Source organism: Chaetura pelagica, unplaced genomic scaffold (assembly GCF_000747805.2).
Source record: "Chaetura pelagica isolate M959 unplaced genomic scaffold, ChaPel_1.0 scaffold66, whole genome shotgun sequence".
NCBI classification, from domain to species: Eukaryota; Metazoa; Chordata; class Aves; order Apodiformes; family Apodidae; genus Chaetura; species Chaetura pelagica.
In genome coordinates this window covers 4,620,892-4,634,942 of record NW_009953811.1, presented here as the reverse complement: position 1 = coordinate 4,634,942, position 14,051 = coordinate 4,620,892, and the positions used below count along the sequence as shown (strand labels likewise).

Here is a 14,051-nt window from a genome sequence, read left to right as displayed (position 1 = left end):
GCTATATATATATATATTTATTTTCCTTTTTTTTATTTATTTATTTTTTTTTTTAGGGGGGAGGTGAGCAGGATGTTGCTATTTTTTTTTTTTTGGATGCTAATTAAGAGAGCTCACACCAGCTAGACTAAAGTGAACGCAAACAAGACCCCTATAGGCAGCACAGTGCATTAATGTAAAATATGCCCAGACAACATAACTTGTCAGAGAGGATTATTTCTGCTTAGTGAATCTGCAGGGGCCCCTTTGCTCCACCACTCAGCGTCTGACTAGAGAGAGAAAGAGAGAAAGAGTAGCCATTAGTGAGTAGCTACTGTGGCATTGATGTTTGAGCGCACTTCTGAACTGGCTTTTGTTGAGAATATCAGTGCAGAAAGCATGCGCTGTCCCAAATCTGCTGTTACTATGAGAAATGAGGAGCTGCTTTTAAGGTATGTTGTCTCCTTTGTTTTAACGCGTGCTTTCGAGTTGCCTGGGCCCTCTGCAACTATAACCGTGCTGTGTATTAAGTAGTTTCCCCTATTTAAAGGAAAAGACAGGCATTGCTGGGTGCAAGTAGCATTTTCCACTAGTTAGAATCGCTCATTTTGTATGTGATGACAAATGTACGGAGAGGGCAAGGAGGGGGGAAAAAATAAATATCTATCTCCTTCCTTTTTTCCCCCCCCTCTTAAATGAGAGCTGGTATTTCTTTATCACCTCCTTTGCAATATTTCTGCCTGCTTCATTATTATGCACTGAGCATGGAATAAGCATGGAAAAAGCTCAGGGAGACTCCATATTAGAGCTAGTGCCCTAAATACCACTTTAATTTTCACTTAGCCTATGCAAATAGTTACCAATGCTCTACCTAGTCTTCCCCACTTGAAAATGTTTTAAAAATATCTAAATACTCCTGGATGTGGGATTACACATATATATTCTTAGTGTTCCAAGGTTTAGTGGGGGGCCAGCATCGACTACTCTTTTCAGACACACACAGGCACACACGCAGACACACGCACACTCGCGCACACAGAGACACAGAATTCTGCTGGAATTGGCCCCCCGCTTTGAAAAATGTAGTCTTTTGTTTATTTGCTAGCAGACATTGTAGCATTGAATACATCTTTTGGTCTGACAATGGGACAGCTGAACAATGGTGCTGTCAAACTAGCTTAATGTATGTCTGGCGATGGGGTGGGTTGGGTTGTGGTTTTGTTGTATTTTTTTTTTCACTCCTTTTCTCAGCCCCTTTTGCATTTCCCTTCATCTTTTTGTATATACGGTAGAAACAAAGTGTATTGCCTGTTTTGTGGTGGTAGTTTCATTTGATATTTGCTGCCGATAGTGCGGGGAGGGGGAGGTTTGCATCTTACAATTATGCCCATTGCATTAAGTTGGAGATTTATTACTAACCTCGCCTTTAACTGTGGTGAGAAAACTTCCTGATTCTGAAAGCTCACAATACTGCTGTCAGTCTGGCAAATACAGTTGCCAAATGTGCCCTTGCCTGTTTTTATGCCTGATCGCATCAACTTTAACTGCTGTTTTGAAGATACTGTTTCTGATTTTGTTTAGGTAATAAAAATGCAATAAAAATGATAAATCAGATCTCAAAGTGGGAGCCCATGCTACTTTCCTTTTTTATAATCCAGCTATTAGCATGTGTTAGAATTTTTAAGGTCAGGCAGAATAATTTACCTGGATGATTCCTATCCCAAAATCTAACAAATTATTCACATGACATTTTGTGAATTATCTTTCTGTTTAGACAGCCATAGTTTAGCATGAGAACAGTTAAAAATTTTGGGTTTGAATTCGGCAAAATGCTCATGTACCTTATGCATTATTAAAAGAAATTGTTATAAAGCTTCTGAAAAAATGTTGAGTTACTACTTGGACAGCAGCTTGTGTCTTTAATAGTATGAATTGTAATCAATATGTGGAGTTTCTGAAACTGTTTAAAGTCTTTAAATACTTTACATGTTAAGTAAACATACTACTTTTAGTGATAACCACACTCAATTTTCTGAGAGAAAAGAGAGAGATATATCAGCGGTTTGTATTTTTTATTTAGATAAATTAATTGTAAGGGTTTTGGCTTTTTTCTTAAACTTGGATTCTAGTGCATGATTTATATGGCTTGAGGGGTCCCTTGGACCCCTTAATCAAGAAAAAAAAAAAAAAAGGGCATTAAAGATTTATTGGTAACAGTCAGAGCTCTCTAAAGCATGTAGTTTCAACCAAAAAAAAATGTTTTATGGGAAACCTCTGTGTACTTGCTAGGATTTTTTTACACGTTTAAAATTGTTGCATTTCCTTCGCTTCTGTGTCGAGATGGTGTAAATCAACAGGAAAGATATGATGTGAACAAAAAGGCAATATTGCATAAAACACACAAGAAAACTAGAGGTTATGCATTCTTAGATAGTTCTTGTGTGCTGTGTGTTGTGCATAAACATGAAGAAAGCAAGGATGGTGTTTAATATAATGGGACCATGCTGTAATTCACTTTCTTGGGAGAACTTCTTTTGAGAGAAACATTAACTCGTTCCCAACTGATCTGCTCTGCCAGAACTGGAGGGGGGGTATTTTTTTAATCAAGTTCTCCTCCTTCAGCCCGGGCTTTGGAGCAGCTGCTGCCCTTTGTCAGTGGCAATAAAGTGAATCCCTCAGTCTGTGTTGCTTGGAAATGCCCTTGTAGTGATTGCCCAGAGTAGGGTGAATGCCACTTTTGTAGCAGACACCACCAGACATCTGGGCAGCATCCCCAGCTGCCACTTTTAAGGACTATTCAATACTAAAACTGTTTCCTAAGCGCTCTTCTCACAGGTGAGTTCATACTAAACTTACAGTAGTTCCTATGTTTTCAGATAAAATGCTGTATGAAATACATATACTACGGCTTTTTGTCTTGGATTGACAATTACCTTGTTCTTTTCTCAGGGTATTTTCTGACATTGCATTCACATCAAAGACTAATTTTTGAATTATTCTGTGTGAACCCTACTAAAAAAAAAATAATTCTTTCTATGCATATTTGCTGAAATACTGCTTTTTTGAGCCATAACAATTACTATTAACATCAAAGAAGGTGAAGCAAATCTGTAACACAAGCCATTTCTTCGCATGCTTTAACAAAAGTGTCAGCTTTGGAGAGACTATATGGGTTTAGAGCTATTGTGCATGAGCATCGTAGGTGTCCTTAGTGTTACCTGTTTTGAATTTCACCCATTCACAAAGCAATGTGGTGCCTTGCAGTTGTCAAACTTGGCAACATCTGTTTCCACAACAGCACTAAGAGAGCTCATTCAAACTCTGCATGAGTTGTTATTTGTTCTTGCAATGACCAGGTGTAATGCCAAAAAGAATGAACCTCCTCGGTCCTACCTGTGAGAGCGGGAGCAGGATAAGTCTTAACCTGGGAGCTGACTTTCCATGCTGCCATAGGAAATGGAACTGAATTATATTAATTTATTTATTAGCTTGGAGTCTTTGTCTAGATTTTTTTTCTTTTTTTCAGATTCATGAACCACAATCTCTAACATCAACATGTTAATATTCTCTTTGTTAAATGAGAATAAAACTGAAGTGTTTCTGTTATCAAATTTAAGTATATAAGATTGCAAACTATACCTTTGGGGCTGAAAAACAAAGGAGAGCATTCAATTAATATTCATATCTAGAAGTTTTACTGCAAGTGTAGATTGTGCTTGAATACTTAAGAAGTCATTCAGGAGTGAATCAATACTAATTATTGTAATCAGGAGGGTTAATTAGCTGAAGATGCTGCTGATGGAAAGTTCACTGCTTACAGCCCTGAAAACACCTAAGTTGATGAATTCTGAAAGCAAGATGTCTAAGAGGACTTTGTATGGAGAGAAAAACTTGGCTTTCCTTTGGCATTTCAAGAGCCAGTTGTTCCAAAGGGAAAACATAGCTTTTGCTTTGTTTTTTTTTGCTTGATATTAATTCAGGGGGTATTAGAAGATGCAACTAAATCTGTCTTGAAGATATTTTGTGATAGTTTCTCATTAAATGCAAGTACCATTTTGGATAACCTGTACTGTCTCTGCAGCATTCATTTGTAGATTACCATAAATTAATATGGATAATCTTATGCATTTGAAATCTTGTTCCAGTTCTGTTATTGGGAACAGTTTTGTTTTTTTTTTATTTACCATTGGCGTGCAGGCACAGGGTCCTTACGTGGTATATGTACATAATTTGCACATGCTGTGTATCTAAGATAGAGGTATAGATCTGTGTGCATATGTACACACATACACATGTGCACGTATGTTTAAACATGTTTTCATTGATGGGTGTTTATTTCTATAGTTCTGTGCCCTGAAAACTCCCACACAGTTTCCGTCTGCAAGGAAAAGTATTCAACTACATATAATTCAGAGCACAGTTATTGAACAAGTAGTTCATGAAATTTAAGTTAGATGTTAAGGAATAAAGACAGAAAAGAATTGACTGAAGAAAATCCTTTTCTTTTCCCTTAATTAGAGCCTTTGTGTTCCTAAAAGTGAGCATTACTGAATTCAAGCAAAATCTAGCTATACAAAATCTTTCTTACAAGTGAATTGCTAGATTTTTCTTTATCACTGGGTGTTTTGAGTTGTTTTTTTCCCTAGTTACATCTATTAAGGTTATAACCAAGACAAATGTCTGGATGTTTATTTGAGAAAAAAAAATACCACAGACAAACACAAAAAAGCCCTCAGTCCCACACACACACTCACATAACCCCCCCGAAGTCAAGTGATGCTTTCAGAGGAAAAAAATCCTGTTTCAAAACACATCCTTCTTTCCTCTCTAATGACATTAGAGATTATCACGTGCAGGTGCTATTTATCTTTGCAACTGCTTTCCTATGACTGTTTTACTGCTTCCAACACATTTACTTGTATGTCAGCCATAGAAAAGGTAACTGAAAATGGCAGCTGTTGAGAAAGCATGTCGCCATGCCTGGAATGACATGCATTATCAGGGCAGCAGGAGTTGCTGGCTCTACAGCCCATTTCTACTTGACCTGGCGAATGATTGGCTGCCTGGGATGGGGATGAATCACTGGAGTTTATGAAACAGGACTGCTGGCATCCTCACAGAGGAAATAAAAAACAGATATTTTTTATTAATTTTTTTCCCCCTCCAACACTCTTGCAGTGGCAAAAACCTTTTTTTGTTTGTTTTGTTTTGCTTTTGTGTTATTTTCACCCTGCAGTGAAAGCAAATATGTCAATTAAAGTCACTTTAATACCGCTCCTAGCAAGTTAATGGTGCACTGAAGGTTAACTATATTGGATAGAAGGAAGCAGAAATTTTCCAAAATTTGGAGTAAATCCTGATCTGAACCCTAATTTCCCCATCTCTCACTTCAGTCTTGAGACTGGGATAGCATAGCTATTAACCAGCTCAAGCAGGACGTAAAAAAGAATTTTAGCTGTTCTTACACACAACTTTATTTTCTCTGATAGTTGTAAGGATCAGTGACCATTTTGTGGGCTAATATCAGACAGATCCATCTTCCAGGTTTCTGAACTAGTGGCTAAACTGACATTTCTGGAAATAATTGACTCCCAAATTTGTACTCAGTTTCTAGGTGGCTCGTGAAATTATATTATGTATTAAGCCCACATTGCCAGATTAGGCGCTTATGAATCGTTGCTTGTAGGAGAATATCGTAGGTCTGTGAACCTGCCAGTGCACTGACAAGACTGACACAGTGTGGATCTCAAGCTGCCCTGCAAAATGCAGCCAAGTAAAAATGATCCTTCTATTTCAATTAAAACATGCAAAATTGTGTTAGGGGGTGGGGTAACGAGAAAATTACTTGCTCGTCTCTGCACGTAGCACACTTGGTGGATGATGTGTTACCCTGTGTCCCTTATTCGGTAAAATAACCTAGTTTTAAGTTAAGTCTCTGATTCAAAGGAATACAGTTACTAAAAAAATTGCTTAGGAAGTTTTAAATATGGCACTTATACGAAGATAATGCTTTCTGCCATTATGTTAGAGAGGGTTCTTCTTGAGTCTTATGCTTTGCTGCCTAAGCTTTTTCTCCACTAGTTTTGAAAAGCAATTTGCATGCTCACATATGCTATTAGACTTTTTCACCTTCCTCCCAATAATTGAGCAGTGGCTGCTGCTGGATGCTGGAGAGGTTGCAGCACTTTTGTTATTTAAGGCACAGCCTTCCCAGGTCTCTTGCAAGGCTTCTGAGACAGAGGAGGGCAAACTTCTACTGGTGAGAAGGGTGGCAACGGGAACTGTTGCTTGTGCCCTCCGGTGTGCGAGGGGTAAATGCTGTCCTTGCTCTGGAGTTCCCATGGCAGCAAATCAGCAGGTCATCTTCAAGAGCAGCCTTTGAGAATGCCAGACAACAGTCTGTCACTGGGAGTAAGATAGAGCAGAGGGTTGGACAGGGGGAAAAAACTGATAGGAAATCAGAGCAAGGATACAGGCATTTACTATCCCTTTTAGACAAATAGAGGAGTGAAGAGAAAAGCAAGGGCTCCCAAATGTAGATCATCTGGAAATGGAACCTTGCAAGTGTAGATAACTGTGGATGATATGATAGCGGTGCTACGAAGCAAATTTAAGATTCAAATCCTGCACCTGCTCTCCCTGGAAGCTGCAGGTCAGCATCTGAAGAATTGAGGCCCTCTAGAAAGGAAACGGTGCATTATCAGAAAACTTAAATTCTTAGGGACTCGATTTTCAACTGTAACAACCTTTTGGTTTCATTTTCCTTCTCTTCTGCCTAAAAATGATCTATTTTCAGCTATACTGTGAGGAAGAAGCTCATTCTAAAGCCTGAGAATTTGCCTGCATCATTTCAACCCACATTTAATTTTAATGAGAGAGTTATATAACCCCCTTTAAAAATAACAAAACAGTGACAGAACTGCATCAGCAACATCAGGTGTTCTGCAGTGCTGCTCCAGTGAATCAGATGGAGATTTGTCTGTGCACGGCTGATGAACATACATTTAACTCAGATAACCCCCACCCCTCAAATATAGCAATTCAAAGTGTTTAATTTTTTTCCTAAGGAGCCTTTCTCACAAAGGGATGTCAAACTAGATCCCTTCCCTATGAACCCCATTGTTTCATCTTTTTTTTCTCACAAAATTGTGTTATCAATGAGTTGGATTTTTTTAAAAGTTGCAAATGAATTGTGGCTCTACTGAAGCGAAGCATTTTCAGTTAAACACTAAGTTGGGTTTAATGTTTTGCTTCAGAAAAGACAGCCAGTGTTCCTGTTTGTTGTACTGAGCCCCAGATCTCCGAGATTGTTGAGAACAGCTTGTTGAACAGGCACCTCTGGGAGTAATAGACATATGACTTCATAAATGTTCCTTTCAGAGAGATAATTTTGGGAAAAAATTGAGTCAGTGATTTTGAGACTGGTAAACATCTTGGCTGGGATGTGGTCCTTGACGCTAGGAAGTCCCTCAGCCTCTGATTGCTGGAAGGTGGGATCACGATGCACTTGTCATACTCATGCTCTTTCTCTTTGCATCCATTACAAGCCATTATCAGAGGGACTAGGTGGACCTTTGGATCTGACCTACGTATCAATCCTTACAGTGTTAATTTAGGAAGAAAAAAAAGCCAACAAAACCAGGTACAATGCAATTTTCTGCACGTGTGAATGCTTTATATTTCCTGCAGGAGCCTTCTCTTTCTGTCCTTCGTGTCTGAGGTTTAATGGATTCTGTCTGTCTGCAGGAAATAATGATGTCAAACAAAGATAGTTACTTTATATGTTATAAGGGTGATTGTTATTTTTGAGGAACGAGATGTATTCTAGGCATTTCATGAACAAATTAAGAAAAGAACTTAAATTTCCTACTTTAAAGATGCTACAGTTTGAGCATAAGGTGAGATCTATTTGTTTGCAGTGAAAAAGAAAGAACAGCACATGGTAGATATGAATGAGAAGGGGAGATGGAGGTTAACCTTATGAAGATCCTGCTGTTAGAAGTGGCGTGCAGTCAGTTAATTTAGATGTTGTAATGAAGCCCTCAGATTTCTTTACATTTTTACAAATTAGTCTTCTGTTGGCTTTCTGTCTATTTTGATGTCCCATACTGAACTTCTTGCCTTGCTGATTCCACATTAGAACTTCACACTTGTCTTTGCCTGTTGTTTTTGGAGTTGGAGCTGCCCTCCAGCATCACCAGTAATTTTCTGTGTTCAACCCATCCTCACCATCCGCATCCCTCCCATGAACCAATCTCCCTAGCTTAGCAAAAATCTTCAGAAATTTCAAAAGTATATACAATGAGGGAGGTTTTTGTGGCTTCTAGTAGTTGTTCCTGTGGGTTTGGATGGAGGGGAGGCAGTTTTTGGTTACAGAAGGCCTTTCCCTTGCCCTACAAAGGCAAAAGTGGAGCTCTTACATATGGTGAGGATGAAGCAACACAGACAAGAGCACCAGATGGGTGATTCCTCCTATCCTAAGTAGTATGAGATTACACTTTTTTCATGTGAAGATAATATAATAGCCAAATCCAACAGCATTAAGTTCCATCTTCCAGTGTTGTTTGGAAAGGTGTCTTTTTTACCATAAACAATGTGCCTGCTGTCTAGTAGGAAATCAGTTCTCTCCAGTTCATGCAGTGCTCCAGTTTGTCTCCTGGTTGCATAGTGGTTGCTGATGGAATCAGTCAATGGGTGAAAAGATAAGGTGGTTCATTTAAAAAAAAAAAGGAAAAAAAAAAGAGAGAAAAAAAAAAAAGAGGAAAAAAGAGTCAATGCCTGTTGTCAAGTTGAGATAAGACTGGGTTGATAAAAGTCTTGGTCTTCTGTCTGTAGGCACAAGGCACTACACAAAGGCAACACCTACAGATCAATAGGAACACTTCAATAGGGCTGTAAATAAATAACAGGAGGGTAAGACTTGGTCTTGCAAATATTTACTTGTTACTACTTTACTTTAGTATTTGCTAAATGCAGTGCTGAGCACCCTGGGTAGCCCAGCTGGATCAAATGGTACTGGCCAGGTCCTGCTCAGCACTGCCACTGTGCAGGATTGGACCTTATCCTCATGACCGACCATGCCAAGTATTTGCATGCTATTAGCAAAGTAGGGTGTTCCTCCAAATTAAAGGCCTTTCCTAAAAGCCCTCCAGCACATGTAGTGTCTGCTTTCTGCAATAAAATCTTGACTAATTGTTTTTGGAAAGATTAAGTTATTACCCACAAAATGGAACAAAGGCCTTATACTCACAGTGGGATGAAGTCACCTCTTCAGTGGTATAAAATAGGAAGAAAAAAAAAGTACTGAGTAGGAAGTTTTACTATAGCAACCAGAGTTTACATAATACCAATGTGCTTCAAGTGAAAGCTCTAGAAATGCTTAATTTGAGGTACCTTTTCACAAGGCTAATTTTAAATGACGTTTATTTCTGAAATTTACTGATTATCTACAATAGCCTACAGAAGCGGGGCAGGCTCACAAGAGGATAAGGTTTGAATGCATAAAATTCATTGATCAGCTTTAAGCCATAATTAAATTTTCTTTTTAAAAGGGTTTTGGTTATAAAGAAATTGTTTTAGTTCTCAAAATATGATGAAGGGGAGACTGTTGTATGATTGCTTTCATAAACAAAAAATCCTTACTGAAAGGTTAAGGCTTCACAATGCAAAACTTTATTCCAATGTTAGATCTAACTGGCAAAGGTGGATTTGTTACAAATGATCAGAATCTTCATAAATATAAAACCAGTGCAGAATTTAGTCCATTGCTTTTTTGCCACTCAAAGACATGCACTAGTTTTGTTCTAATTGTTCACAGTGCTTAGACCATTCATTAGCTCTGCCCAAGTGCTTTGTGACTTGTACCTGTGTGCTTTTTTTTTTTTTTTTTTTTATTTCCTTTTTTTTTTTTCCCCTTTCTCGCCCCCCTAGAATCTGGTGGTAGCCATAATTAAATTTTCTTTTTAAAAGGGTTTTGGTTATAAAGAAATTGTTTTAGTTCTCAAAATATGATGAAGGGGAGACTGTTGTATGATTGCTTTCATAAACAAAAAATCCTTACTGAAAGGTTAAGGCTTCACAATGCAAAACTTTATTCCAATGTTAGATCTAACTGGCAAAGGTGGATTTGTTACAAATGATCAGAATCTTCATAAATATAAAACCAGTGCAGAATTTAGTCCATTGCTTTTTTGCCACTCAAAGACATGCACTAGTTTTGTTCTAATTGTTCACAGTGCTTAGACCATTCATTAGCTCTGCCCAAGTGCTTTGTGACTTGTACCTGTGTGCTTTTTTTTTTTTTTTTTTTCTATTTCCTTTTCTTTTTTTCCCCTTTCTCGCCCCCCTAGAAGTCTGGTGGTAAAAGTTATTCTGCTCCTTTATAGGCAGGTAAGCTCACGTCCCACTGCACAAACCAAAAAGCTCTATTTTCTGCTCTTAGCCATACTACTACTTTCAGGCTCATGGTTTGCCTGGAAGGTTATTTCTTTGTGAAAGATAGTGAACACCTCATTTGCATTCACTAGCTCTATCTAGACCAGATTTCTTTTTCCCCTTGCATTAGTGGAAGATCCTGAGTGAAGTCATTTGAGCCCGCTCCAAATTTACACCGCTGTCGCTGAGCTCTGCTTCTGCTGCCTCTGTTAGAAACTTGCTTTGATGCCAGAGATAAGCTGAATCCTGAGCATGTTCATTGGCTTAGGGGGGAATAAAGCTGAGGATTTGAACTCTTCATGCTGCCCTGCAGGCTTGGGAGAGAGTGAAGTCATTTGGAAACTTTCCCTTGAAGTGCCTCCAATGGTAGCATTTTCTTGGTCTGAGACTGGGGGGCAAGTTGATTAGAAGAATGGCAATTAAGGAAAGGGTGAGGAGGGGGTCTGGAGAGGGGACAGGATGTGAGCTCCATGCTGAATTTGGGTGCAGGATCTGGAAGGGAAGGGGGTGTCTGCTCTCTTTGTCATTCACTGATTGAAAGCCACAGGCAGTGATGTCACAGTGAGCTCATAGACTTGCCAGCAATCCAGCACTCAAGCCCTAGCTTTCTCCAGCTGAACTTCCCGTGGGTTTTTGGTGTTTGTTTTCTCTGAAGAGGTGTTCAGTTTTCACATGTTGAGTTGTTTGGAGAAATTGCATATAGCTCGGTGTTTTAAAAGCTCCTTGAGCGGTGACTAACCTGCTAATGTGAGGTGAAATTGCTTCATCTGCCCTGCTTACATGTATGGAGAAACTGAGTTCCAAAGAGTAAACGATGCTACTGTGGCAGCAAGTGGGGTCTGGGCCTCTGAAATGAGGGGAGGCAACATTTGTAGCTGGAATAGGATTAAAGCCTGAGAATTGCTGATTCCAAACTCCAGGTTCCTTCCTCAAAACTGCCATATGCTCCACCAGCTGAGAAAGCTTAATATCGGCAGGCAGCGATAGCACAGCAATAATGCAGCTCCTCCAAGCCAGTGTTTACATCTTTTGTCTGATTTATGCTGTAAAAAATTAATGCAGCTTCATTTGCCATCCCCTTTCCTCATATCTCTCTGGTAATGGATCAAAATTTCCATTTTTTTCTTTTGTTTTTTTTAAATAAAAGTTGCTATTTTGCACACATGTGCTGATCAAAAAACCGGTTTTAACATTCCGAATAACAGAGCTGAGCCTGTAACAGTGTGAAACATTCAGGGGTTTTGGTCGTTGTTTTTCCTTACCCTCTGTGTTCGAGAGTTAATACATACACAGACACTACATAATTTATGTTGGAGAATAAAATTCTTCGAATGCAGTTTCTCCCTATAAGCTCTCCTTGAGTCATATCTCAGTATCTTTAATAGAAAGGGCTTCTTTTTGCATTTGACCCTGTTCTTGCCTCTAACTTTTAAATGGCAAAAGCAAATGTGCTTTGAAAAGTGTGTTACACTGTAGTTGTTAAATAAAGCAATAACCTATGCACTTGTAATGCTTTCTCTATGACCTACTTACATACTACTTCACCCTCCTTATAGTATGATTAAAAGCTGCTTTGAATCCACTATTCCCTCAAGGGATTTGAGGCTAGAATTTAACAAACTGCTGAGAAGGCTTAAGTCAGTAAGAGGGCTTCCCTACAGCTTCTTCCAGCTAATTCATATGTAATTAAAAGGAAAATAAATATTTCAAAAGAACATACGTTTTAATGAAGCATTTTTAAGCACTTATACCTTGTGAAATGGGGCAAATTTATAAAGATCTCACTGTTCCATATGCAGATTTGAAGCAAAATTATTTGTGATTCTCTCCTCCTCCCTGCTTTGCGTCCCGCGCAAAGTGTGGATTTACTTCTCAGTCAGCAGCAGTGGGAAAGTGGTCCTTAGAAGGGACAGGCTGGTGAGACTGAAGTCCCTAAGATTTAGCATGTACCAAAAAAAAAAATGATGATGAAGAGGTACAGATCCAGCCACACAGGGTGAAGCGGGGGTGGAGACTTCATACTTAATATCTTCATCCTCACTGAGCTGCCCATATTTCTTCAGAGCTAAAACCTGCTCCTTCTGCAGTGGCAAGATTTTGAAATTGAAAGTTAATCCAACTCTGCTCTGGGCTGGATTAACCACCATGGAGGCCTCAGATCAAAACCCAGGTGGCTGCATCCAGCTGGAGAAAGTTGTGCTGATTGCAACTTTGCACTTATTTTTTTTATCCGCTGCATAGTCCTAAGATGGGTCATGCCAAGGAATCACCATTAATTTAGTAAAGAGGAGCCATAGCTTTGCTTTGTGCATTTCTACATAGATGTTTAGGTGTCATGGTGATGAGGACAGTATGTGAACATACAGAACAGAGCAGATTAATAACACTATAGCTATCTGTTCAGGATTGCAGCTGTCCTACGGGGATTATGCTGAGGGCCAAGCGAACCTTTTCTTTCTTTAGACTTGCAAAGTAGGCAAAAATTTTAGCAGCCCGAGGGTTTTTTCTTCTTGTTTAAAGTGGAAAAATCTCTTAGTGCAATAAAACAGACTCTGAAGATTTGCCTGGTCTGTATTTTTATTATCAAATCAACACAGGTCAAAATTCAAAGCAAACTTGGCCTAACTGGTAGCATATTTATGTGTTGGTCAACTTTGTTTTAGAATACTCTTTGAAAAAGTTGGCGAGTCATAGTTTTTTATTTGCTTTTGCTAATTTTTTCAAGCATTGATTATCCAGAAGAAATGAAATTATAAAACCTGGAGGGAGATTCAGAAGGAGAAGCACACACACAATGATGAGAAACGTTCTGTCTGTCTAGACTGCTGCGACCATCCAGTAATCTTTGTAAATATGTTAATACACTTTTGCCTGGAGCTGCTTTGTGTTGAAGCAAGTAGGTTTTGGAGATGCAAAGGCGAATTTATACAGATTTTCAGGGGGCGGTAGCGTGGGGAGGGTGGCTCCAGCTCTTTGTATGTGCGGAATTTGGTGTGTCTTGGTGGTGTCACTTCTGTGTGCCGGCTGTGGCCAACTGTCGAGTTGCAGTGGGGTTGGGCACGGGCTTTTGGCAGGTTACAGCCGAGAGGAAGGATTTACAGTCATTACTTATTTAAATCCCTATTTTTGATCAGTGAGGACAGAGTTACTACTAGTCTCCCGCGAGCCAGTAACATCACTCGGCGCGTTTCATGGGTGCCAAGGTCTGAATAGCAGGAATTAGAGTAGAGAGAGCCTGTCCTGAACAACCCGCCGAAACGTTCCCAGTGCCTCCCCAGTTTGGCAGTGCCGACCGTACTGGGAAGAACTCGTTCTGTGCAAACCACTCGCGTGTTCTGTTAGAAATGTGAGCAGCGGGGTGCCGGGCTGCGGGCTCCGCTCGTCCCTCAGAACGCGGTGGCTGCACACCCGAAATGTGAGCGTGGGGCAGGGCGGGGAGCGCGGCCGGGGGAGCGTTCGGAGGGACTGGCGGGGGGCTCGGCAGGGGCTCTTCCCGCCCTCTCCCACCGCGCTGCTCTCAAAGTTTGGCCGAGCGCTGCCCGCGGGCGAGGCGGTGCCTGGACCCCCAGGCTCGGGGAGGGGTCCCCCCCACCCCCGGTGCCGGTGCCAGGCCTCTCCCCGGGGCGGCGGGGCCCGCC

The 14,051-nt window shown here is 40.1% G+C and overlaps 1 protein-coding gene across 1 annotated transcript in view; it reads left to right on the top strand.

Annotated features, from left to right (window-relative positions):
- The first annotated feature begins 324 nt into the window (after window positions 1–324).
- The window catches only part of CELF2 (CUGBP, Elav-like family member 2), a 257,535-nt gene continuing 243,808 nt past the window's right edge, over window positions 325–14,051 (top strand). The window contains exon 1 of the mRNA XM_010001271.1: window positions 325–431. Within this exon, the coding sequence (XP_009999573.1) occupies window positions 325–431 (107 nt within the window). The remainder of the gene's footprint in view (window positions 432–14,051) is intronic.